Genomic DNA, 27,047 nt, shown 5'->3' on the forward strand with positions numbered 1-27,047 from the left:
TCCAGTGAGCACTCAGAGCTGATTTCCTTCAGAATGGATAAGTTTGATATTCTTGCAGTCCATGGGAGGGGATTAGGCCCCTTTAACCGGAAAGGTTCCTTCCAGTGAGGGTGGGGCCAGCAATTGGGATGCAGCTGTGCTACTATATGGGGCTCAGTCTCAGACTGATTGTTGCTGAAGCAACATCTGAGCCCTGTCATTAGAGCCCATGCATAATAATATGCTGGTTGCTGCTTATGCCAGAAAGGACAGCAAGACATCCAATTTTTCTTAGGAAAGGCATTTTTTGTGTGTGTAGATGGTCAAAATCATTATCTTTTTAAACTGGAAGGGCAAAGGAGGTGTTTACTAGGCAGGACCAGCCCTGCTATTAGGCAGGGTGACACAGCTGCTTTAGGTAGTGGAGGGGAAATGGACACAGCTGTGTGTGCCCTAGAAGATGCCATGGGGCAGTCCCATTGCCTGTGCTGAATTAAGAATCGACTGACAGCCTAGTGAGCTTCTCTGCAAGAAATGGGAAGAAGCAACATCTTGTCCTTTGCCTTAGGCAGCAAAATGATTTGGGCTGGTGCTGTTACTGGAGACTGTGCCCTTTCCATTAGCTGTGGATACAGCTACCACAGAATATTCTTCTGTAATGGTAAGAAGTTGGTGATCATTTCTGTTTGAATTTAGCTCTTTTGGGGATCTATATCTGCAGCCTTGATGACAAATGTCTCAAAATTGTTTGTAAACATGATATGAATCCACTCTGCTTTAATTCTGCAGATTTTTTTTTTTTTTAGTCATTTTGCTTTACGGCTGTGGTCTTTGGCTGATTCTGGTAAAACTGAACTAATTCAATAGCGAATAAGGCGTTAAGGAGAGTGAGTCATCTGTACATTATGCAGAATAAAAGCAGGGATTTCTATGTTGCAGTATTTCTGTATTACAGATACTGATGCCAGACAGCCGGTAGTTGCTTAAACTCTACTTATTGCATTTACAAAGTATTTGCTCAGGCAGGAGTCAGACCTTATACACTTTGGGTTTTTAATTTTTTAAATAAAAAATGGCCACTAGATGTCACTACCTTTCACTGAAATGAAGGTTAAAAGGGAAGCCTCTCTCTCTCTCTCCCTCCTCTCTCTCTCTCTCTCTCCCTCCCTCCCTCCCTCTCTCTCTCTCCTCCCCCCACTCCATTTTACCTGGCAGTTTAAAATGTTTTACCATCTTAACCCCTGCTTTGAGTCTTAGGATGCTGTGAGTAGTCTGTGCTGCAGTGCAGTACGGAAGATGCTTACAAGGCAAGAACCAGTTTAGCTTACTGGTTGTGCTTGGATGGGGAGTCTGTGGCCATGCAAATATTACTAGGCTACAACTCACACCATCCCTTCATGCGCCTCCTCCGCGAGAGGAGTGTGGCGACATGATAAAGGGCCTTTTTTGTGCTGGCTCCCTGTTTGTGAAATGCTCTCTCCCCAGGGAGGCTCACCTGGGACCTCCTTCTCCTCATGGCTGGTGGAGTGAGGCCCATGCACCCTGGGCTGGCACACTCTTCCATTTCCCCCCAAGACAGATGGACTACCTCTCTGGCCATGCAGACGGATAGGAGTGAAAAGCTGAACAAGATTTGGAAGTCCACATGCTCCCCATCCCTAACCTTAAATGAGGAACATATCACAGTGTGGAATGTGTGCAGCTCTGCTTAAAATCCCCCACAGCTCAAAACATCACAAAACACTGTGAACATCATAAATTAAATAAAATAAATCCACAGCAGAAGACAGTGTGCTTACAAACAAGTGAGAAAGTGTAAATACCAAATGTGCCTTTTCAAAGCATTACCTTTGATCCAGATTCTCACACTAGGTGAGAACTCTCTTATGAAGGGACACTCAGATCTGTTTGGATGTTCAAAAGCCATGTATTTACAACTTCCACAAGAAAGCATTTCCATGAGAGAACGATAGGGGAGTCGCAAGAACATAAAACGAGTCCTGCTAAATCAGAGCATAGGACTGTCAAGTCCAGCATCTTGTTTAGCTGTGTGAAATGATTGTCTAAATTCATGCTGCAGAACCGGCTTTGCTTCCTATTTGCTGTCTTAACTGATAACTGCATTTGGGCTGAGGAAGAAATATTCTGGAACAGAGATATTTCCAGAGTCTGGTAGATCCTGTCAACATCTGGAGGCTTCCAAGCCGGGCATATGCAGGAAGACAAATATGCCACTAGGTTCACACCATGCATTTAAAGCACTTTGATATCGCTTTAAACAGTCGTGCCTGCCCCCGAGGATTCTGGGAGCTGTGGTTTGTTAAGGGTGCTGAGAGTTGGTAGAAGACCCCTTGCAGAACTACAATTCCCAGAGAGGTTTAACAATGAACCCCTCTTCACAGGAAACTCTGGGAACTGTAACTCTGTGAGGCAAATAGGAGCTGCCTGGCGCTGTGGGTTAAACCACGGAGCCTAGGACTTGCCAATCAGAAGGTCGGCGGTTTGAATCCCCGCGACGGGGTGAGCTCCTGTTGCTCGGTCCCTGCTCCTGCCAACCTAGCAGTTCGAAAGCACGTCAAAGTACAAGTAGATAAATAGGTACTGCTCCAGCGGGCAGGTAAACGGTGTTTCCATGCGCTGCTCTGGTTCGCCAGAAGCGGCTTAGTCATGCTGGCCACATGACCCGGAAGCTGTACGCTTGCTTCCTCAGCCAATAAAGTGAGATGAGCGCCGCAACTCCAGAGTCGGCCACGACTAGACCTAATTGTCAGGGGTCCTGTTACCTTTAACAACTCTCAGTACCCTTAGCAAACCACAGCTCCCATAATTCTTTGGGGGAAGCTTCACCAGTTAACATAGCACTTCAAATATGTGGTGTGAATTGTGGCCTAGGACGTTTTAATGACCCATCAGAAGCTGCTCCACATTCTGAATCCACTCTGATGCTTGGTGGATAATTCCCCGCCGCCACTCTCAGTCTGCAACAGTATTTCTGGAATGCAACTAAACAGCTCTGCCCACGCCTAGGTTTCACACATAGCACAGTCCTTTTTTTATTTTAGTTCTTTTGTATCTGCATAAGTTAAAACCTAGACTTTCTTCTTCTTCTAAAGCTTTTCTGCAACAAGATTCACACACACACACACACACACACACACACACACACAGTGCAGAAGAGTGGGTCCCAAGTTTTGTTGGTGTTGGGTATGAAAACCAAGGTGGCCATGCAATCTGATTTATAGAGGACAGTTCTCTATTTGAAGGCACCTTTGCTGTGAAAGTCTGCCTGGCATAAAGGTAATGATCCCTGAGCAGGGAGACTAGTACTGTATTTACCTTCTGGAAAGCAGCCTGAGTGGACCCAGAGATCACCCAGTTACAATTTCCTCACTATGTTGAGATGTACTGTATGGAATTATGGTAATCATGTCCAATTTTGACTCTATTCATATAATTCAATGGGCTAAGTTCAAGGTGCTGGTTTGGGTGTATAAAGCCCTGAGACCAGGATAGGTTAGAGATAATCTTTCTCATTATATATCCAATTAAAACGTTTTAAGTGCAATATACAATGTGACACTAGATGGTGGTGGCGAGCCTTATGGAAAATTCAATGTACAGTGGTACCTTGGGTTACAGATGCTTCAGGTTACAGACTCTGCTAAGCCAAAAATAGTACCTCAGGTTAAGAACTTTGCTTCAGGATGAAAACAGAAATTACGTGGTGGCAGCGGAGGCCCCATTAGCTAAAGAGGTACCTCAGGTTAAGAACAGTTTCAGGTTAAGAGCGGACCTCCAGAACAAATTAAGTTCTTAACCCGAGGTACCACTGTACTTTTAAAAACATGTTTTTTAAAAAAGCATTTTCAGAATGTTTTTATATCTGTGTGTAGATTCCACCTAGGTGAGGGGCTTCTGCAGAAACCATCTTATCAGGAAGTCCATTCTGCACAATATAGGAATTAAGTCTTTAGTATTGTGGCACCCAGGGGTGCCAGTCTACTGTGAAACTGATGAAGCTTAAAAGCTTCAGGGGCTCTAATCCCAGAGGGGTCCCAGAAGTGACTTTAGTCCACATTGCTTTAAAAAATTGGGTCTAGTTGACCCAATCTGAGTCACACAACTCAAACTGGTTAAATTTTTTGTTGCCTGTGTTTCAACAATCCCAAAGTTTGAGAGTCAGTAGCACAGATGTTGTAAAGATGTGGTGATCTGCTGTGGAACGATTCCATTAAGGAAGATAAAGGTAGTTACCCAGAACTCATTGCTGGTTGTGAAGCACCCCCCCATGGCAGTTCAAGCTTGAGGGCCCCCAAAATGTAGGTCCGCCACTGGCGCCACCTACCTTTTGAAACTCCCTCCTGTTATATATCAGATGGGCGCCATCTTTTCAGCAGCTGCTGAAGGTCTCCCTCTTCCAACAATCCTTTTAGGTAGACATATTCCACAGACTGCATCTGTATTGGAACCAGGTGGGTTTTGCTCAGAGTAGCCCCATCAAAATGGATGGACCTTGACTTCGTCACATCCACTGATTTCAGCAGGTCGACTCTGAGGTAAACCTAACTGAATACTGCCCATTTTTTTTAGACATTTTTATTGTTTTATCAATTGTTTGTTTGCCACCCTGGACTCCTTTAGGAAGAAGGGTGGGATGTCAATTTAAATAATAATAACAACATGCCATTTTAATGCAAATATGTGGCTTCTTTTGTCTTCTTTTTCGGCCATGTGTCTCCACTATTTGTTGGTGGTGCCTAAGTGACCAGAATAGTGAACATAAGAGGAAGAAGAAGAGGAGGGAGAGGAAGAAGAATATAATGGAGGAGGAGGAGGAAGAGGAGGATGTGAACATCTCATGACATAGAGAGAATATATATTTCCACAATCTTTTCATTTTCTCAGTATTCCACTTCAGAGCAAACTGGTAGCCAGATAGCGGAGCTTCTTCATGAATCATTTCTCACATCTCCCTCTCCCTCTTTCTCCCCCAACCCCCAATTTTTATTTGCTGAAAGTCTTTGTTACACAGTTATCTATCAAGTTCTTTCTATCTGCCAAACCGGCAAACGGAGACGAGCCGTATCAAATGTCCATGAATTACAAACACGTTGTGTGTCCATACATCATTGCGCTGATGTATTGATACTTACGGTGCTGGCAGTGAATTCGGGTGGGTTGTCATTCACATCTGTCACCATAATGATTGCCGTCGCCGTGTTCGAGAGACCGTAGTTAAGATTTCCTTCCATATCTGTGGCCTGAACGATGACTGTGTACTGCTGAACTTTCTGGAAGGGGAAACAACAAAGGGGACAAGAATGTGAAATGTTTTTCCTGTCTCTCCATACTTTTCTGCAACTTCATTTTTAAAAGAAAAATATCGCCCTGTTGAGATCTATCTCCTCTGCAAAATGTTTTCTTAGGACAAACTTTTGTCTCCCCTGTAAACACAAGAGACAGCAAAAAAAGCCTCATTCTTTCTCTCTCTCTGTCTCTCCTCGCAATAAATGATGCATTAATATCTAGCTGGTTCTAATGGAAACTTTTCTGAAAATAGTAAGTTGTATGTGAGGTGAATAAAACTTGCAAGCCGTGTTTACATGAATCCTGTAAGTCCTATTTGGGTGTTCAGTTTCCTCACATGGTTAGAATTGTGTGAGGGAGAGCTAGTTCAACTATCTTGATCATCGTGCCTATGGCTACTTCCAAATAACATTTAGCGATGAGTTAATCTGTCAAATTCAGTTTCTCCCCCCCTCCCTTGACTTAATTTCAATTCTCCACGTTTCCACATCAGTTTGCATTTTGTTAAAAAACCCAAACCCCTCATGAAAATTAATTGGCATTTTAGTGCAAATTTCTCCTAATACACTTGTTTTTGCACACCATTTTGCTTAATGCACCCTTTTTTTATAAAGCAATTTCCCCCCAAAATAATGAATTTTTATATTATTTTCATTTGCATTTTTTGTTTACGCTTTACCCTTGCATATGCATGCACGCATGCCTGTATTCGTTCATTTATTTACTCATCTGATTCCATCTCCAAATTGCTTCCCACAAAACATCTCAAAGCGATTTCTCGGGACAAAACATTAGCAATAGAAACAATTACGCAATTTCATATATGCAAAGCAAATGTAACAATTAAACATAAAATATAGAAAAAAACTTTGATATGTTAAAAAACCAGCAGCAATTTCATATTGATAAAAACCTTGCCTCACAGGACTGTTTTAAGGATAAAAAGGGCCAGCCCTATCATTAGGCAGGTGGAGAAAATTGAATATATGTTGGCTCCTCCTCAGCCACCTGAGCATTCCACTCTGCTGGAGACCAGAGTTTTGTGTGCCACTAAAATAGCCTGGTGCAGGTGAGAATGTTGCCTCCTGGCCAGTTCATAGTCGACTTCTGCTAGGACTGGTCCTGTAAAGGGGTAACATCCATGGACACAGACCTAAAATCTCCTGGAAAACACTAGCTATAAAATGTGATAGGGTGAGGGGAAGGGTGGACAGAGACTTTTTGTTGTGGTATTGTTTTCCCCCTTATGGAAGCCAAAATAAAAAGGGAGAATTATCAGAGCAATTATCAGGCAAACAACTATAAATACCTGCAACACCAGCTCAGTGAGTTCACTTAGGCAGATGAAAATCCATTAAATGAGCTGCTAATATTGATGTGGAGCTTTAGAAAGGGAAGGGAATCTTGACGCAACAAATGACTTATTGGCCTTATCATTTCAAAGTGTCTCCTTTACTAGGAATCGCTGAAAATTGAATTTCCTCAGAGAGCCAGGATGTCCCATCTGCTATTGACTGGGATCATCAGCCACAGATGATTAGGAATGAACAAAAGCAAGTTTTATTTTTGAAGCTGTTCAGACCCACAAAGCTGAAAGCAGCCTCCTAGAAATGTCTGGGGACAAGACGCTGGAGAAAGATCGTCTCTTGAAAGCCACTCTCCCAATGCTACTCTTTGGACTCAGTCCTGGAGGTGGGATTGGAACCAATGTAATACAGGGCCCCCAATTCCCATTCCCCAGAGCTGGTCCACGAGGATCCCATGGCAAATGGCATCAAATACCAATGGGAGCTCAAAAATATAAAAATAATGTCAGCAATACAAAGGAGATGGTGTTGGACTTTCAGAGGAAGAGAGGGGAACTAGCCCCATTGTACATCAGGGAGGGCTGTGTGGAGAGAGTCTCTTCCTTTAAATTCCTAGGAGTTTATCTCAGTGAAGACCTTATTGGAAAATAAATACAATCCAGGTGGTTAAGAAAGCCCAACAGAGACTCCATCTCCTCAGAGTATTGTAAAAGAACGATGTCAATCAACATTTGATGATCTCCTTCTACCGCTCCACAATAGAAAGTATCCTTTCATATTGCATCATGGTGTGGTACGCTGGTTTGACATCAACTGATAGGAAGTGCCTACAGAGGGTGGTGAATACAGCACAAGATATTACGGGCTGTCCTGTGAATCCGCTGGATGAAATAGTGGAAGAACGTTGCCTCAGGAGAGTGAGGAAAATTCTTAGGAATGATTCACACCCTGGCTGGCACTTTCCTGATCTCCTGTCCTCAGGCAGAAGATATAGAAGCATGATTAGTTGCTCCAACAGGGTAAAGAACAGCTTCTATCCATGGGCTGTTAGGCTGCTGAATGAAAAGATAACAACAGGGCAACTGACTTTCGGGTTTGGGAATTAAGACTAAGAGAGCTGAGTGGGGGGTTGCTTGTGTAATCTCACTGTATATAAGTTGTACAAGTGATGATAAAGTATTTCAATAAAAAAGCAGGAGCGAGGTCAAACCCTTCCATCCCACTCTCTGGAAAGGTCATCCATCAGGGTGACCAAGGTCAACTCAGTTTCATGGCTGGGCCTGAACCCAAATTGGGATGGATCTAAGTAATCTGCATCCTCCAAGAATATTTGCAGCTGCGTCCACCACCTTCCCCCCAAAGCAGGTATTGGCAATTGGCCGATAGCTGTTCCCACCCAAAGGGTCCAGAACCAGTTTCTTTAGGAGTAGTTGCAGAACTGCTTATTTCAGTGCAGCACAGAGCACCTCCTCATGCAGCAAAGGGTCAACCACACTCTGGACCCAACCAGACAGCTTCTCTCTGCTAGATTTGATGAGCCAGGAGGGACAGGGGTCAAGGGGAAACATTGAGACCACTCTGAAGTTGAAAATTTTTATCCAGTTGCTCACAGTGGGTCTTACATGTGGTTTTGACTCAAGCACATTTTGCGAGGAATTTCCCCATATATCATGTGTTTTTCTGTGTCGTTCTCACAAATAAATGCATCTTTATGCACACATTCCCTTAATATATGAATCACAATATTCAGGTAAGTGTGAATTTTGAAAGACGGCTGCCTTTTGCTTTATATATTGTTTCGGAAAATGCAAATTTGATAGGTTTCCCTTTAAAGGTGGACCCGAATCAAATCCCTCTCCAATTCCTACTCGTTACAGCAGGCCCACAACTTACATGCATTTAACTTGTGCACATTCAGCTTTACGTGTGTTGCAAAAAGTATATTAAAAATTTAGAAGGGGGTAGGATTCCAGGAAAAATGGCATTGACAACCCTGCTTGCTATTTAACCCAATGGGATTTGAGTATATAAGGTTTTGGGTTTAGGTATGAACCCCAGAACTTAACCCAGATAAAACTTCTGTCTACAACAGAAGTGAAGTGGGAGGGGAAAATAATTTCTCCTCTCTGCTCTCCCATCCATCAAAGAACCACGGCATCTCTCTGCTTTCCTGTGCAGCTTCTTCCTCCCATTTAAACTTTGCAGCGCTCTCTTCTACCTTGTTTTCAGCATGACCCCTACAAAGCAGTGTCTGGGCTCAGAGGTCGTCACTTGCAGATTTATCAGTCGGAACAACCTGGGACTGTCAGAGCCGTTTGCTGCTCTTGTCTCACTGCCTTGCCTCCAGCAAAGGCAGCATGGTTTCTGTGTCAAAAGTAATTCGGGAACCCGTGATGCAGTTATGCAAACTTTCATCTGAACCTGAAAGCTGAACTGCGAGAGAAGGTCACGCAAGTCTGAGAAAAAGACTTTTTGATAGCAAGGCTTCTAAGTGCTTGCTCCGGTGAAGCCCCATTGCATTGCATTGCATCGCAGAAGACCTTGCTGGGTGAAGCTGTTTGAAGGTGGTTGTTCCAGTAACGTGGCCTTCTGTTCTGCAGCCCCACCCCATCCCATGACTTTTGCTCTTTTGGCTTGTCTGTTATTCAAAGAACATTACAGGAGAAAAGACATCCAACCTCTGACCCAAGATAAGAAATCTGAAAAGTTTCATTTTTAAAAAGTTTGTTTTTTTAATTTCAAAAACTTCACTATCTTGCCATTCTTGTCCTCCCAGCCCCTCCACCCAAATCCAGGTCACTTATGAAAGCTGATTTTTTGAACACTAATAATGATATATTTATACAGTGGCACCTTGGTTCTCAAACTTAATCCGTTCTGGAAGTCCGTTCCAAAACCAAAGCGTTCCAAAATCAAGGTGCTCTTTCCCATAGAAAGTAATGCAAAATGGATTAATTCGTTCCAGACTTTTAAAAACAACCCCTAAAACAGCAATTGAACATGATTTTTACTATCTAATGAGACCATTGATCCATAAAATGAAAGCAATAAACAATGTACTGCAGTCACACAATCGATCAATCAGTAGCTGAGCTGGGTTCCACACAGTCACAAAAACAAAGAAAAAAGCTGCAAAAACAAAAAATCAAAATAAATAGCAAAAACAGACAGACCTCAGCGTAACACTCAAAACAAAAGTGTGACCCTCAAAACAGAAGTGTAACACTCAAAACAGAGCACGTTTAGTTCCGAAAAAAGTACGGAACACTAACTTCCAGGTTTGCAGTGTTTGGGTTTCAAGTTGTTCGAGTACCAAGGCGTTTGAGAACCAAAGTACCACTGTGCATTGCTAGCTAGGAAAGGTCCCTGCAAATCTCAGTAACAGCATAAGAACCAATGTCTCTTAGGAACATAGAAAGCTGTCAGTGGCCCATTTAGCTCAATACTGTCTACTGAGACTGGCAGAAACTCTTCAAGGTTTTAGATGGGGGCATTCCCAGCCATACCCAGAGATGCTGAGGATTGAACCTGTCTCTAAATGCATGACAGAAGTGCTATCAATGAGGTACAATCATTCCATAGACACCTACAGTCTTGCAAGACATCAAAGCCAGGCATAGGCAAACTCGGCCCTCCAGATAACAGGACCAGTGGTCAGGGATGATGGGAGTTGTAGTCCCAATACATCTGGAGGGCCGAGTTTGCCTATGCCTAGTCTAAGCAGTGGGAAGGGGTAGAAGATAGAGTGTAAACCAGCTAAGCACAACTTTATAAAATTGAGCTACAGATGATATCCATGATGGAACACATTCAGGACTGGAAAGGTCACCTTACCAAACTAGACCACTGGTTTCATCTGGATCAACATTACCATTGTCTGACAGCAGCTAGCCAGGGTTTTAAGCAAACGTCTTTCCCAATGCTATCTGGTGATGCCAGGATTGAACCTAGGACCTTTTCCCTGCACAGTATGTTCCCTTCCACGGAGCTCTACGGATCTCGCTTTGGAGAAAGAGTCATCTTATGGGTTGATATAATATGCAAGGACAAATGGACTGGATCCAACAGTGTTTCAGTGCTTTTTCACTAACATAAGGAGAGTGGAGGATGACGAAGGAGTTGCTATGGCCTGGAACAACAGCCTGCAATCCTCAATTACCTTCAACAAGGTAAAGACTCAAACATGTTGAATGTGACAAAAAAGAAAAGTGGGGAATGCACATTGTCTTGAGAATTCTGTTTTTTGCCTCTCTCCAAAATTGCAGATACAGTCATACCTTGATTCTTGAATGCCTTGGTACTTGTACGTTTGGCTCTCGAACGCAAAAAACCCCAGAAGTAAGTGTTCTGAGTTTTGAACGCTTTTTGGAAGCCGAACGTCTGAAGCAGCTTCTACTTGGGTGCAGGAAGCTCCTGCAGCCAACCAGAAGCCACGCCTTAGTTTTCAAACATTTTTGGAAGTCAAATGGACTCATTGTGAGGACAGTTCCCATTATAGGAAATGCGAAAGAGATAAATAAAGCTAAGACTGAGATCAGTGTGAACACAAAGGAGCAAAGATTGGTATGATAGCTGCTCCATGCACCATTGGTGTAATGAACTTCTGTTTTTCTGGGAAGCCACTTTGAGAAGATTGTATTTGTTGGGATTAGAGGGGAATTCTCCTTGCAGCAGCAGTTTCTCCATGTGCCCCAACCCCATCACCACAGCCAAATGACCTTTTGTAATTCCCATCCCAGCCTGAAGATAAGAGGAGGGGTGGGTGAGTTACTCCTTCCTTCTGAAAGGCCAACCAGCACCACTCAGAAAGTGGCCTACAGGCTGCCAGTTAGTTGATGATACCTAGCTCAGTAGATCTCATCAGTGTTGCTACTGAGATCTTTGGCTTTACAAATTCAGCTGCCTAATGGATATCACTGTAGTTGGAAGTGCAATGACATTTTATCCTAAATAGGAAGTAATGGGTGAAAGCATAGAAGGATAAAAACAAAAAAGAACACCTAGTCTGTGCATTCAGGAAATTAAAGATACCCCTGAAAAGCAGAGAATACCCCAATTATTTTGAGAAGTGATGAAAAATAAGAGGTGATCTGTAAAATATTAGCCATCAAATGCTATTTCATTTGAATGTCTAGAGCCCGGATTCATAAGGCATAGCAATTTCAGATAAGCCTCTTCAGTTATCTCTAATTAAATCACCAGTGAGGCATGCCCCAATATGTGAGAAATTTGAACGAAGCTTCCCCCCTCCCTGAACACTAACTTTTTCATGCTTGTGTGTTAAGCTGATTTTATTGAGCCATTCAGAAAATTACCATTTCAATGTGTCTCTACAATTTGTCACAGCATTTCTCTGGGAAAATCTCCACCCTCCCTCCATTGAATTTTTGGGGATATCATACAGTTATTAAGGCTGCTTGACAGTCGAAGAAAGGGCCAATGTCTGAGGCCCAGAGTTTGCAAATACTCAGGTATAACTCAGGTGCTTAAGGACCAGCACATTAAGAGGTGACTTGTTCTTTGAAGGTTCTATAGAACTTATACAGTCATACCTCGGGTTACACACACTTTGGGTTGTGCGATTTCTGTTTGTGCACCGCGCTGAATCCAGAAGTACCGGAACAGGTTACTTCTGGGTTTCAGCACTTGCGCATGCACAGAAGTGCAAAGTCACACTTTGTGCATGCACAGAAGCGCCGAATCACAACCCATGCATGCGCAGACAAACGGGTTGCGAACTCTGCGGGTTGTGAAGGTGCCCCCTGCATGGATCTGGTTTGCAACCTGAGCGTCCACTGTACACTCAGTTTGCTTCATGCCCTCCCTCCAAAGCCAGGTGTTATTATGGGTATGCTATAGTAGCATTTCCCAACCTGTGGGTCATGACCCACACATAGTTGGTGAGGCCCCTGCAAGTTGGTGGTGGGGCTTTTGAAGTAAACCCCAAACAATTGCTTTTAATCCTTAACAAATATGATGAATGTCACTTACAACGTGTATCCAAACCTCTTACAACTTGCAGTGGAACATCAGAAAGTCTTAAGACTTATGTTTTAACACTTGGGAACCAGTCTCTGCTGGCTGGTGGCACATGTGGTGAATGTTCACCACAAGGGAGTTCTTTTGAGTGACTCTTACAGCTCCCTTCTGGGTATCCAGCAATCAGTAGTTGGTGTTCTTACCTTCCCATAAACAAAACTGTGAATAACTTTGTAAGTACAACAAATTTCACATTAATAGGGGTGTTACGTACATTTTTGCTCGGGTGCCTCAAGCCATGGTTATAAAATTGGCAATATTTCAGTTAGACAAGTACAAAACTGACTTCTGCCAAAGACTTATGGTCTAAAATTCATGTGATGATAAATCAATGGGCCACAACACCAAGCAAATTTGGGTTGGTGGGACGCCATGTTGAAAAGGTTGGGAGCAAGGTTAACAGCAGCCATAGGGCTTCAGACAAATCAAAAATTAAGATTAGAATGGCAGTGTTTCGAGGAATATATGGAAAAACACTGCTCTGAAAAGAATATGTTGATATACATGGATTAAGTATGTGAAGTATAAGTAAGAAAAATAATTAGAAGGGGGTATAAGAGGTGCATTATCCAAATAATGCAATGACAATATTTAAAGTTGAACCAAAGGAAGTCGAGTCGTGGTGGAGGGAAGTCACGGGGGTATGTAGGGTATATGTTTGTAGTATAGGGGGTATATGCATGTTTTCTTTTTGTATCAGTATTTGCTTGTTTATTTTATTTTCATTTTTCATATCATTTATTGAGAAATATATTTTTTTAAAAAAGAAAAGGTTGGAAACCACTGTACTACAGCACAGACTGCAGGAGGGAAATCTCAGGCCTGGGGGCAAAATGAAGCCCTCCATTCTCCTCTCTCAGACCCCAAGATTCTCTTTTGGCCACGCCCCTTCAGTAAGCCACACCCTCACCAGCCCTTCTTCAAACTCTGCTCACGTGTTTTGCCTGCCTGGAATGCATTTTTCAACTGTGATAATAACTCTTGCCTCCCTGATGGATGGATGGATAGATGTATGTAGGGTGCATGGTTTATATAGAAACCACTGAGTTTTGCCTGGGTGGAATGTAGCCATCTGTGAATCTGTTGCTCTGCCAACCCTGTCCACAATGGGCATGTAGTCCCTGAAAGGGAATATGGCCCTGGTGTAGAGGCCTCAGAGTCAGCCCAAGTCATTTTAGACCTTTGGCTGCAATTTGTGCAGTTCACCTGGGCTCCCAAACACACGCTGTTCTTTAATTTCATTTATATATTTAAGAGACTTCAAAGCCATCAATATCTTTTGAAGGATATACTGAATTTTTCGCTCTATAGGACGCACTTTCCCCCTCCTAAAAAGTAAGGGGAAATGTGTGAGAGTCTTATGGAGCGAATGCAGGCTGGGCAGCTTTTGCTGAAGCCAGGAGAGCAAGAGGGATCGGTGCGCACTGATTCCTCTTGCTCTCCTGGCTTCAGTGAGAACTGCACAGCCTGCATTCGCTCCATAAGACGCGTAAGATGCTCCATAGCCGCCTGAAGCCTCCCTTCGCTGAAGAGGCGCTGCGCAGAGAGGGAAAGCTCCGCAGTGCTCCTTCAGCAAAGCGGGAGGAGAAACGGAGCTCCTTCCATTTCTCCTCCCACTTTGCTGGAGAGGCGCTGAGCAGAGAGGGAGAGAACATTTTTTTTCTTGTTCTCCTCCTCTAAAAGTAGGTGTGTCTTATGGTCAGGTGCGTCTTATAGAGAGAAAAATACGGTGATTAAAAGCATTTTAAAGCAAACAAAAGGCTTGCCAGATGGAACGATTACACACTCTCCCACATTCTGTTCCAGGGATTCTTCCGATCTCTCCAGAACTGATTTCGGGGGGCACAGAGGGAGGGGATTAATCCCCATTTTGTGCAAGTGAGAGTCCTTTTGCTTAGCTTCTGGTGGAAGGACTTGAAGTGTAGGTGGGTTCCCATGAGGCAAGACACAGTGATAACATCAAGAACCTTTATTGAATTAACAGAACTGTGCAACAGGGGCAAAGCAACTGCTTTTATACATTTCTAAAGGCCTGGGCCACTCCCACTCCCAATGTGATTGGCTCTCTAAACTTCCAAGCTGCGAATCATAACTCAGAGGCCTAAATCCTGAAATGTTCTGTGATTGGATATCATGTATCGCATCAGAACACGGGCTCAGAATCCTTAGTCCAGACTCAAGCTCAGACAAACACAGACCACTGAATACATAACAGGACTCATTACTTGAATCCCTCCCAAAGAGTTGCTGCCAGTGCTAGCCCTAGTCAGAGTAGACCCACTGAAATGAATGGACATGACTAATTTAGGTTTGTTAATTTCAATGGCCCTTCTCAGAGTAGAACTTAGTTGAATACAACCTCATAACAATAATGATATTGTTTAAAAATCACCTTTATAAAAGGCAATTTACAAACGTACCACAAATCAGCTAAAAATAGTTTTAAAAAGAGTTTTAAAGAGTTTTAAAAATAGTTTTAAAGAGGTGTTCCCTCTTTAAAATCAAAGTAAACACCTAAGACCAAGACAACTTTTCATCCCGGTGGACAAGCTAAGCAAAACAAATGTCTTCAGTTGTTTTCAGAAGGTGCAGTTAGTGGGCGGCTGTCATATTTCAACAGGGATGCTTTTCCAGAGAACAGGGGCAGCCAAAAGCTCTACCCCACATTTCTCTGGAGCAGTCTTTAAAGAGAAACTACTCTGCAGAGTAGAGCGATTTAACTGGGTGTATAAGGGATAGTGCAGTCTCTCAAGTAACCTTGTACTGAACTGGATCTAACATTACATGTTAGCGACAAAACCTTGAGCTTAATCCAGCAGACGACTGGTAGACAGTGCAAATCCGCCAAACAAGGTGTTATATGTTTGGTGGGATTTATATTAAAGGTTCCTATCACCCTCCATGCCTAATTTTTATCTGACTGATTTAAAACTGATTGCAGCAGTCTCGTGAGAAGAAAACTAACAAATACTTAAATGCATTCGTACAATATCAGAGGCGATGATCCCGTTTCCTCCTTCTCTATCAGCTGTGCCAGGGATTGGCATCAAGGCGACAGGGAGATGAGAATTCCACGTAATCCACCTGATTTACAATTTACGATTTCTGGTTTGGCGCTTTTAAAAAGGACAGCCGTTCAATATGCAACATTTAGATCTATCTTAGGTACTTATCTTCGTCTTGATGCCATAAAGTCTAACTCTTAAATAATCTTTTAACATAATTCCCTGATCATTTTAAAAAAGGTAGATTAAAGATTTGTTCATAACGTTTTGGGTTTCTTTTTTTTGCAGCCTAGTGTTTAGCACTGAAACTGTGGTCTGCTGAACAATGACATGTAAATACCAGTTCCGGTTATCTCTCTATACCAGGCATGGCCAGACTTGGCCCACCAGCTGCTTTGAGACTACAACTCCCATCATCCCTAGCTAACAGGACTGGTGGTCAGGGATGATGGGAATTGTAGTCCCAAAACAGCTGGAGGGCCGAGTTTGGCCATGCCTGCTCTATACTATACTTGCACTTGATTACGATCAGGCCACACCCCCATTGGAAGATTGGCGCTGATGCATCACAATCCTGAATTTGCATGAAGTCAGGGCAGCGTAGGGGGACGGAAAAAGGAGGCAGTTTGCACGACAGCAGTGGTCACGGCATGGGAGCAAAAGGGGAGACACACTGAGTGGGGAAAAAACAATTGTTTAAAACATGGGTAGGCAAACTACGGCCCAGGGGCCGGATCTGACCCAGTTGCCTTCTAAACCTGGCCTGCAGGCGGTCCAGGAATCAGAGTGTTTTTACATGAGTAGAATGTGTCCTTTTATTTAAAATGCATCTCTGGGTTATTTGTGGGACATAGGAATTTGTTCATTTCCCCTCCAAAAAATACAGTTCGCCCGCCCCCAAGATCCGAGGGACAGTGGACCAGCCCCCTGCTGAAAAAGTCTGCTGACCCTTGGTTTAAAACAATGGATGGATTGCAAAGGGAGGAGGTTTTTATTTTTTAAAAAATAAATTAACACGGAAAAACACCAGAAATTGGTACTGCACAGAAGTTAACATGTAATAGCTAACCTGGTTACAACACAACTGGACAAACTGGAACGTGTCCAGAGGAGGGCAACCAAAATGGTCAAAGGCCTGGAAATGATGCCTTATGAGGAACGGCTAAGGGAGCTGGGCATGTTTAGCCTGGAGAAGAGGAGGTTAAGGGGTGATATGATAGCCATGTTCAAATATATAAAAGGATGTCACATAGAGGAGGGAGAAAGGTTGTTTTCTGCTGCTCCAGAGAAGCGGACACAGAGCAATGGATCCAAACTACAAGAAAGAAGATTCCACCTAAACATTAGGAAGAACTTCCTGACAGTAAGAGCTGTTCGACAGTGGAATTTGCTGCCAAGGAGTGTGGTGGAGTCTCCTTCTTTGGAGGTCTTTAAGCAGAGGCTTGACAACCATATGTCAGGAGTGCTCTGATGGTGTTTCCTGCTTGGCAGGGGGTTGGACTTGATGGCCCTTGTGGTCTCTTCCAACTCTATGATTCTATGATTCTAGAACCTTTCCCAACTTCCTTCATGCTCTACTCAAACCTCTCTCATTGTTTAAAACTGCCTTTTCCCCTCCCGCAGGCTGCATCTAGTAGGTATTGCAGTGTGAATGGGAATTGCCCCTTCCACTCAACAGCTGTCAATCACAGACCAGTGCAGAGGCCAGATGAAACAATTCATTTTGGTTTCCCAAAGGCCAGTGGGTAAGCCGTATTAAAAATGTATCACTGAAGTTCAGAGAGTTCACTGGAGGACTAGTGAGCATTTACTCATGAGGAGAAACCTTCTTTCCCCTCCTACTGTCCCCAACCACCAGGGATTGTCATGGCAATCAGGCGATAATCCCAGGTGATTAATCACCCTGGAAAATTTGTAAAAAACAAACAAACAAACAAACAAACCACCAAATAAAATGGAGGCAAGTGTGAATTTCGAAGAACCGTTGTGCTTCAGTTTGAACATTGTTTCAGAAAATTCAAATTCAGTAAGTCCGTCTTTAAATGCAAACTAAATCAATTTTACTTCCCATATTTACCCACCACTGCAGCCCCTGGAGAATATATGGTGATCCAATTTTGGGCCTGAAAAATATGAGCCACCCCTGAAATGGGGCTACTGATTGCTTCCCCTGACCAGTAAATAAATACACATAGGCTCTGCTATCTGCATGCTTGCTATATGATTTTCTGTGAACGCATCGTGTTTGTTAAGCAGGACCTACAAGTAAATAGATAGATTGATGAAAGATAGAAAGACAGAAAGATAGATAGATAGATAGACGCCCCAAATGTTTTGGAAAATCAGCTGAACAAGCTGATAATAGATCTTCTTGAGCCCCTTTGTATTTGTTTCCATTTTCTTCATTTTTTTAAAATAACCTTCACTAAAACATGGAACTTTGCCATATCTAAGGTTAGCAACAGAAAGTGTGCCCTGTCTTATCAGATACTTGCTCTTGATTAGGACATGCAAAGAGTGGGGATGGAGGCCGTATCTTTTGTTTCCCGAATCTTTTCCGTTTAGGACAATGCTATTACGTGCCTGCAGGAGTCGGAGAATAAGAAGAAGGTGGGGAGGGAACAAAGTGCTGGACCTGAGTATGAAAAACCGATGCTGTTAAAATCCAAAGAATTTGCTCGCACCTAAATAGTGCCTTTAAATTCACCTCATTCTTCAAAGTTGACACAAGGCCTGGTTTTCTAAATTGCGCATCTATCGTTAAGTTTGCATGTCAGCGATATCTATTTTCTGGGAGTCTGCAGCTTGACTACAAAAATTTGTGTGTGTGTGTTTTTTTCTTAAATCCAAAACTTGCCAAGCACACAAATGCTCATGGAAAAATGGGTAAGTGCAAGGGGGGGGGTGAGAGAGGCTGAACTGATTCAATATTATAAGTGTAAAGAGGAAAGCAGAGGGTTTTTTGTTTTTACAGTCCTTTTAAAAAGTGGCCCTGATCCTTCATGCGGGCGGAGCGACAGACACTTTTGCACAGTATATTAACCTCAACGGAGACAGCAGGCTCCTCAAGACGGATGAATTCCTTAATATACCGTGGCATATTTATCACAAATAATATAAAATTATGCAGCCCTCTTAATGGCAAAAGCATAGGGCACCATCCAATGCGCTCAGCGCCGTTAGCATAAGGATTTATGCTTGTGCAAGGGAACTTTCCCCTCTTTCCTCCCCCCACCCCAGTGCATCCATGCCCTCCTCAAATCTGCTATGGAGAGGTTTTTTTTGGGGGGGGAGGTGAGAAACCCCAGAACATATTTAGGGACTGCATGGGGAGGAGAGCAGGTGTGTTGCATTGCACAACTATAAATCCTTCTTCCAACAGAATGGTTTACTTGGCGCTACAACCAGTTTTTTTTTCTAGAAGGAGAAGTGCTGCTGCGAGTGGAGTGGGGGCTTTCTCAGTTAAGCACTGGGAGGTTTCTTCCCTGTGCCTCAGCTCTGTGGGTCAAGGAAGCTGCCCTGCCTCTCTGGCTGGAAGGCAGAGCATCTTTCCCATGTGTCATCTGTTAGCAGGGATGCAGAAGAGCCCCAGCAAAGCCCGCTTGCAAGGAGACCCTCTCTGGAGCCTGTGTAGATGATGTCTGGTCCAGGCTCCGGGGAGGGTCTCCTTGTGAGGTGGAAGTGCAGTGGGTGTTTCCTGAGGTTGGTCAGGTGCTTCCCATCTGAGAGGTGCCGGAGCCCAGCCCTGGATACGACCCTTTGAATCCAGCCAGTTTAGACCTAGCCAGTGTTACAGAAAGCAACTTGCACCTGCCCTAGCAACTCAAAATTCCACAATGGGGTGCAACTGATTTGGCGTCAGGGGTATAGAATCACAGAACTGCAGAGCTGGAAGGGACCCCCAAGGGTAATCTAGTCTGCCTGCTGCAACGCAGGAATCACAGCTGAAGAATCTCGTGACATGGCCACCCAACCTCCATTTTTAAGCTTCCTAATGTTCTTCCTGACAAACCTAGACAAGATCTTTAAAAAGTAGAGACATCACCTTGCCAACAAAGGTCCGTATAGTAAAAGCTATGGTTTTCCCAGTAGTGATGCATGGAAGTGAGAGCTGGATCATAAAGAAGGCTGATCGCCGAAGAATTGATGCTTTTGAATTACGGTGCTGGAGGAGACTCTTGAGAGTCCCATGGACTGCAAGAAGATCAAACCTCTCCATACTGAAGGAAATCAACCCTGAGTGCTCACTGGAAGGACAGATCCTGGAGCTGAGGCTCCAGTACTTTGGCCACCTCATGAGAAGAGAAGACTCCCTGGAAAAGACCCTGATGTTGGGAAAGATTGAGGGCACAAGGAGAAGGGGACGACAGAGGACGAGATGGTTGGACAGTGTTCTCGAACCGACCAGCATGAGTTTGACCAAACTGCAGGAGGCAGTGGAAGACAGGAGTGCCTGGCGTGCTCTGGTCCAGGGGATCACGAAGAGTCGGACATGACTAAACGACTAAACAACAACAAATGTTCTTCCTAATGTTTAGTTGGAATCTCCTTGCTTGTTATTTGGTACTGTTAGGCACTGACCAAGGCAGCCCAAGCCCAATATCTTTTAAGGTAGTATTTGGCCAAGGTAAAACTGCAGCGGAAGGGAAACAGTGCTGCATGTGATCCATTTTTAGGCAGGGTATGAAATGATACCTAGTTACATCCCCACAGGAATGTAACTCCTTGAGAAAAGAGGAGCAGAGGCTATCACTTTCCCCTGTTTTTCCTTTCAGGGAGCACAAACTGTTAAGATGACTCCGAAATCTGCATTCAAGTCAGTTCCAGGGCCATAAAGAGCCGCATGCTCATTTTTAGCACAAAAGTTCTAATTCTTGGAACTCCGCATTCAAAGCCATATGCCAGTTTCTGCACCTGCAGATGCACTGAGTAAACACTCTCTTCTATAGCATACGAATCTGAATTGAAGCCCCGTACCAATCAATATGTTCAATGTGCTTGCAATTAAAAACAATTCAAAAATTGTATCAGAAATGACCAAAATATTTGTCCCTTTTTATGCAGCTTCCCAGCTTTCCAAAATTCTGATAAATAACTCCGTGCAATGCTAAGACATTGAATTAATACTATGCCAACTCCAAGGGTGCACAGGAAAATGTTTTTCATGTTGTCGTTCCATTCATTTTCATTATCAGACTTCATTTGTTTTGCTATTGATTTGTTAATTCAACATTCATTTTGTTATACCCATTCATTCCCTCCCCCCCTCTTTTTTTGGCAAGGTGGGGCACAGAGAAACTGATTCCAGCAGCTGTCTCCTAGAGGCTGCCATTTTATTCTTCCAGAAGGCATGGCCTCCATAAAAAGAAAATGGCAGCCTTCCCTGATTCTGGCTAGAGAAAGTATGCCCCCCTAAACCTGTATGAGTGATAAACAGAAATGAATGATCTAAGAACACAAGAAGAACCTGCTGAATCAGGCCAACCAGGTGCCTCTGGGAAGCTTGCAATCAGGATTTGAGCACAAGAGGTCTCTCCCTTCCTGTGGTTTCCAGCAACTGGTATTCAGAAGTATTGTGCCTCTAACTCTCAAGGCAGAACATAGCCATTAGGAATAGTAGCCAATCAGTGGCTGAGCATTTCTTGCTGTTGTCCGGGTGCGTGCGCATACATGGGGTGCATTGCCGGAGCCTCCCACAGAAGCCAAGCAGGGCTGCACTGAGCCACCTGCCTGGCCGCAAAGTGGGGAGCCTGGGCCAGCCAACTGCTTTGAAGAGTGCATTCACAGCGCCCCTGTAAGCGGTGGCGCTGTGGCCTAAACCACTGAGCCTCTTGGGCTTTCCAATCCGAAGGTTGGCAGTTCGAATCTGCATGAGCTCTTGTTGCTCTGCCCCAGCTCCTGCCAACCTAGAAGTTCAAAAGCACACCAGTGCAAGTAGATAAATAGGTACCGCTGCAGCAGGAAGGTAAACAGCATTTCCATGTGCTCTAGTTTCTGTCACAATGTTCTGTTGCACCAGAAGCGGTTTGGTCATGACCCGGAAAGCTGTTTGTGGACAAACAATGGCTCCCTCAGTCTGAAAGCGAGATGAGCGCTGCAACATCATCGTTATCTTTGTCTGGATTTAACCGTCCAGGGGTCCTTTACCTTTTACCTGCTTTGATAAACTTGCAAAAATGGTGCAGTGCTGGCAGGGTACATGCCTGTTGCATCCTTCTCAAGCTGCCCTCCAGCTGGAGGGTGGCATGTGTAATGTGACCCCCCCAAGAAAACAGTGCCCAAGATTGCAGCCCCCCCAGTCCCACCCATGCTACACCTTTGTAGCTAATCTAGATCCTGTCCTTCTTCTCCAAAGAGTCCATGCAGATGTTCAACTAAATCCATGCACATAGCTCAGTGCTCTCCTTCTTTGCCCTGGATGTGTCATCTGAATAGGACTTTATTCTGGCGGACTGGCATGGCAACAGATCTCTATCATCATCACACTATTTAAACATGAGACAGCCCCCTACAAAGGTGGGTTGACAAGGAAGTGTGCAAGAGACCTCAGCGATGTTCAAGGAAGCAAAAAACTCTTTCCTATCATCCGAGGTGAGCTTTTGGGTAAAGGTGAGCATCTCTTCAAGGTAACATCATCCTAATGAAACCAACAGTTGCCAGGAGATGCCCTCTGGTGAACATGTCAGGGCTGAGTTCCTGCTGTCTGAAGTTTGTTTATTTAGTTGTCATAATGGTCGCAGCTGTCAGAGGGGGGAAAAAACTAATCAGGAGACAAAGATGAATGGGGAAGACTGTAAGAAAAGGGCCTTTTCTACACTGCTCCAGTGCAAATAATCTCTGTCTCCAGCTGATGTGTAGCATCACTTTGATTCCCTAAAGGGAACACTCTAAGGTGTCTGTGTGAAATCCTAGCTATGTCCGTTGCTGCTTGATAACGTGCAAAACAAAAATAAACCCAGCCCCCAAATTTCAGCCTTTTGCTGTCACATCCTGCCAGAACGATTTTAATATGCATGGCAAACATATTAATTCATTTTGAAACTTTTTGTTTTGGTTTTTAAAATATGAATCCTGAACATCTTTAGACCCAAGAAAGCTATTTGCTTTCCTGCTTTTAGTTGCTACAGCTTTTTTCCCCAGACTGCAATTTTGGCTTCCACTTGGTCGCCTATACAGGTCAGGGCAGATTTGGTTCATACATCGAGATGAAAAAGATAAATGTAGGTCAATGAGTGCTTGTAATATGGGCTGCAAAGCCCAACATATATCTTGGGTGTGTGTTGCAACAAGGAGGGGGGGGGGAGTCATCTTTCACTAAAAAAAAATATTGGTGAACTTACTCACCCATTGCAACCTCAAGCTCGACAGCTTCACTTCAAATGATATGCACTTTCTTTGCAATGCAGGGATGCTGGAGGGCAAGAAAATGCCCACTATGTGTCAACCTTGTAATTGCTTCTTGCAGAAAGAATGGTACAGAGACCAGTGGACCTTTTGCTTCCTCAATGAAAAGGGCCATAGCTCAGTGCTAGGTGTCCTGCTTTGCAGGCAGAAGGTCCTGGGTTGAACCCCTGGCATCTTCAGGTAGGGCTAAGAAAAGATTCATATATGGAACCATGGAGAGCTGCTGCCAGTCAGAGTGGTCAGTATTGAATAAGATGGACCAATGGTCTAACTCAATATAAATGCAGCTTCCCATATTCTTGTAGCTCTATTTTTAAAAGCAGTATAGGTTGGGGAAAAGGATGTAGCTCCATGGCAGGGCATCTGCTTTGCATGCAGACCGTCTCTGGTTCAAACTCTGGCATCTCCAGGTTGGGGTGAGAAGGACCCCTGTCTAAAATGCTAGAGATCTGCTGCCAGCCAGCCTTGGGAGTTAGATGGACTAATGGTCTTGCTTGGTATCATAAAAAGGGTAAAGGGATCCCTGACCATTAGGTCCAGTCGTGGCCGACTCTGGGGTTGCAGTGTTCATCTCGCTTTACTGGCCGAGGGAGCCAGCATACAGCTTTCGGGTCATGTGGCCAGCATGACAAAGCTGCTTCTGGTGAACCAGAGCAGCACACGGAAACGCCGTTTACCTTTCCGCCGGAGCAGTACCTGTTTATCTACTTGCACTTCGTGCTTTCGAACTGCTAGGTTGGCAGGAGAAGGGACTGAGCAACGGGAGCTAACCTCGTTGCGGGGATTCGAACCGCCAACCTTCTGATCAGCAAGCCCTAGGCTCTGTGGTTTAACCCATAGCGCCACCCACGTCCCAGTGCTTGGTATCATAGAATCATAGAATTGTAGAGTTGGAAGGGACCCTGAGATTCATCTAGTCCAGTGCTTCCCAACCTATTTTTTGGCCATGCCCCACCGAAGTATCTCTAAAATCCTGATGCCCCCCCCATGACATATAATTCTTATTATTCAAAGAGTGAACTCGTATTCATGTGGAGGAAGTCTAAAAGGCCATTAACTGTTAATAAGTCATTCTCGAATTGCCCCCCCCAAAATTGAATTGCCCCCTGTGGGGCGTATGCCCCACGTTGGGAACCATAGATCTAGTCCAACCCCCTGCAATGCAGGGATATGCAACTGTCCCATACGGGAATTGAACCTGCAGCCTTGGCATTATTAGCACTGCACTCTAATCAGGATCAACTCTATGTTTCCACAATACGAGTTGTGCATGCACTTTTTTTTTTAAAGGCAGGATCCTATACTATGGTAAGACAAATTCTGCGTTAAGCAATGCTGAATTCTGCATAATACATGTATTAATTTATTATATAATTTCCCCCTTGGTTTCCTTCCAAGATGGCGCTCAAGGGAGTCTCCTATCCTGGCACAAACCAGACACGGACCTGCTTAGCTTTGGCATGGTGGCAGTATTATCTGAATCGGTATTCATTTATGTAGAAAGCTGCATAAAGAGCTTAAAGCAAGAGCCCTCTAAGTGGTGCATATCATAGAACTGTGGATAAAACACAGCTAAAATCCACACAAAAATAATAAAAACCAAACATACATTAGATAACTATCATTGCAACACAGATAAAATACAGTGGTACCTTGGGTTATAGACGCTTCAGGTTACAGACGCTTCAGCTTACAGACTCTGCTAACCCAGAAATAGTACCTCGGGTTAAGAACTTTGCTTCAGGATGAGAACAGAAATCACGTGGCGGCAGCAGGAGGTCCCATTAGCTAAAGTGGTGCTTCAGATTAAGAACCGTTTCAGGTTAAGAAAGGACCTCCGGAATGAATTAAGTTCTTAATCCGAGGTACCACTGGAAGTAGCATATATACAATGAATATAGGTAACTGAATAATATGAATGGATAGGGTTTCTGGAATTAAAAAAAAAAGTTTTCAGCAGGTGTCTAAAACAACATAGTGGAGGGCAGTAGCAGAAGCCATGGTGGGACTGTGCCATTTGATCTCCCTCCAGCTAGGTCACTGTAACCACACCAGAATGGAGGGGTGGGTGGGTGGCAGACAGGTTTGGCGCAGTGCAAACATGCCAGCCGATCTGGTCCTCCTGCTGACACATTTGCACCATGCTGACCATGTCACAACTTCACCCATCCCCACCTCCATTCTGGTGTGCTGCAGTGACCCAGCCAGAGGGAGGTCTGAGCCCCACAACACCAGTCTGCTACTGGTGAGGGCACCTGCCCAACATCAATAATGTCTGTTTCCAATGCATGCGTTCTTCCACTGAACATTTGCCCATCCCAGCATATTCCACCAGAATATATGTGTTAGACCAGGGTTTTCCAAACTTTCTACTACCAGGGTCTACTCAAGTTGGCTGAACATTACTGAGGACCACCAGTCACAAAGCAGGGGCAGAGCCTGTCACAAAATGGTGGCAGATGCAGGCAGAGTTGGGCACAATCAGCAGGCAATTACTGGCGCCACTTTCTACTGATCCATCTTTGAAAATTGCTTTTTTTGCCATGGCATTTTCCTTGTGGCAAGAAGTTCCACAGCTCAGCTTTCCTCAAGCTAACTACATACATTTGTTCTGGAGGTATTTGTTGGCTTTTTGCAGTATGGTAGCGCTGCAGAGAGCTTGCTGGGGAGACCATGTATTAAAAAGGGACTCAAAAATAACTTAAACAAGGTTTTAATAAGAAAAACAAAAACTCCATTTACACTAAATACATCAACAACAAACCAGACCCAACCACCAACCCATTCCCCAGGGTAATGGGAAAGCTAGGTGCTGCTCCTTATATACTACACCCAAATGCTGACACACCTTAATCAATACAACTCAGCAGCACCTGCTATGTTTCACAGCTGTAAAGCTGGGTCTCGTTATCTTGCTCTGGCCCCTCAAAGACATACACATCGGGTGGAACAATGATGAACCTTTACATTTAAAGAAACCATTCAACAGTATTGTCACTGAACTTCTTCATTTTAGGCAGAGTAGATAAATAGGTACTGCTCCAGAGGCTCTTAGTGGAGGGTTGTTGCTGTTTTTAAATAATACTTTCCCCTTCTCACCCCACATGGCTCTCAAAATATTTTTACTCATCTCCTGTAATTTCATCTCCCGTTCTCCTTTGACATTCAACTTGTACGATATCGTCCACCTACCAAACTGCCAGTTTCTTTTATTTTTCTCTTAGCCCTTTAACCAACAACAGCAGCAACAACAACATTCTACTTAACACCTCCTCTCAGTGGCAGAGTGTATGCCCACGTTGCCTGGGGCGGGGCACCCCCCTGAGGGGAGCGGTGCACGGGGGTGCCTTCCTGCACGCCACAGGATAGGAGAGGGGCAGGAAAGCTGCTGCCCACTCTCGCCCTGCTCTCCACTACCAGCTCAGGCCTGACGTGGCGGCAGAGGTGGAGCTACTGCAGCTGTGGCACGAGACACCTCGCAGTCAAGGAGGGTGTGTGGCAACATTGCCGCCACCTCTCCTGCTCTCCACCGCCTGGTCAGACCTGACCCGGTGACAGAGCTGCTGCAGCCTGGCGCGAGGTGTGCCACGACCAAGGAGGGTGGGTGGCAGCGCTGCCACCCACTCACCTGCTCTCCTCACCTGACCCAGGGGGGCAAAGCTGCACCAGGCACAAGCACCGCAGCCAAGGCACAGCTCCTTCTGGTGTGGAGCCAGGATCAGATGAAGGAGCTTGCTGCAGGGGGGCCTTTTGTGCCTCCTCTCATAATTGCGCCTGGGGCCACGGCACCCAGGGCTCTGCCTCCTCTGGTCCTTTCCTCAGAGGATAGAGACCTTCCTCCCCTCCTCCATCCCATTGTAACCTTCTCTGCTTTCCAGGCACCTTTACTCAACCTGCAAGGAGTTGCAGGGGATGGTATCTGCCCAACGCAAAGCTGTTTCATGGCTAGGGGGTAGAGCAAGCAAATGAGGAGGCACTGGGCAGGTTGTGATACTGAGTGAGCCCA

The 27,047-nt window shown here is 44.5% G+C and overlaps 1 protein-coding gene across 8 annotated transcripts in view; it reads right to left on the minus strand.

The window, feature by feature from the left end:
- The window catches only part of CDH4 (cadherin 4), a 794,671-nt gene that overhangs the window by 73,810 nt on the left and 693,814 nt on the right, over nucleotides 1-27,047 (minus strand). For all 8 annotated transcript variants that reach the window (XM_081916750.1, XM_081916749.1, XM_081916748.1 and 5 more), the window contains one exon: nucleotides 5,133-5,270. In XM_081916750.1, coding sequence (XP_081772876.1) covers nucleotides 5,133-5,270 — 138 coding nt within the window. The remainder of the gene's footprint in view (nucleotides 1-5,132; nucleotides 5,271-27,047) is intronic.

Source organism: Podarcis melisellensis (assembly GCF_964234715.1).
Source record: "Podarcis melisellensis genome assembly, chromosome: 6".
NCBI lineage: Eukaryota > Metazoa > Chordata > Lepidosauria > Squamata > Lacertidae > Podarcis > Podarcis melisellensis.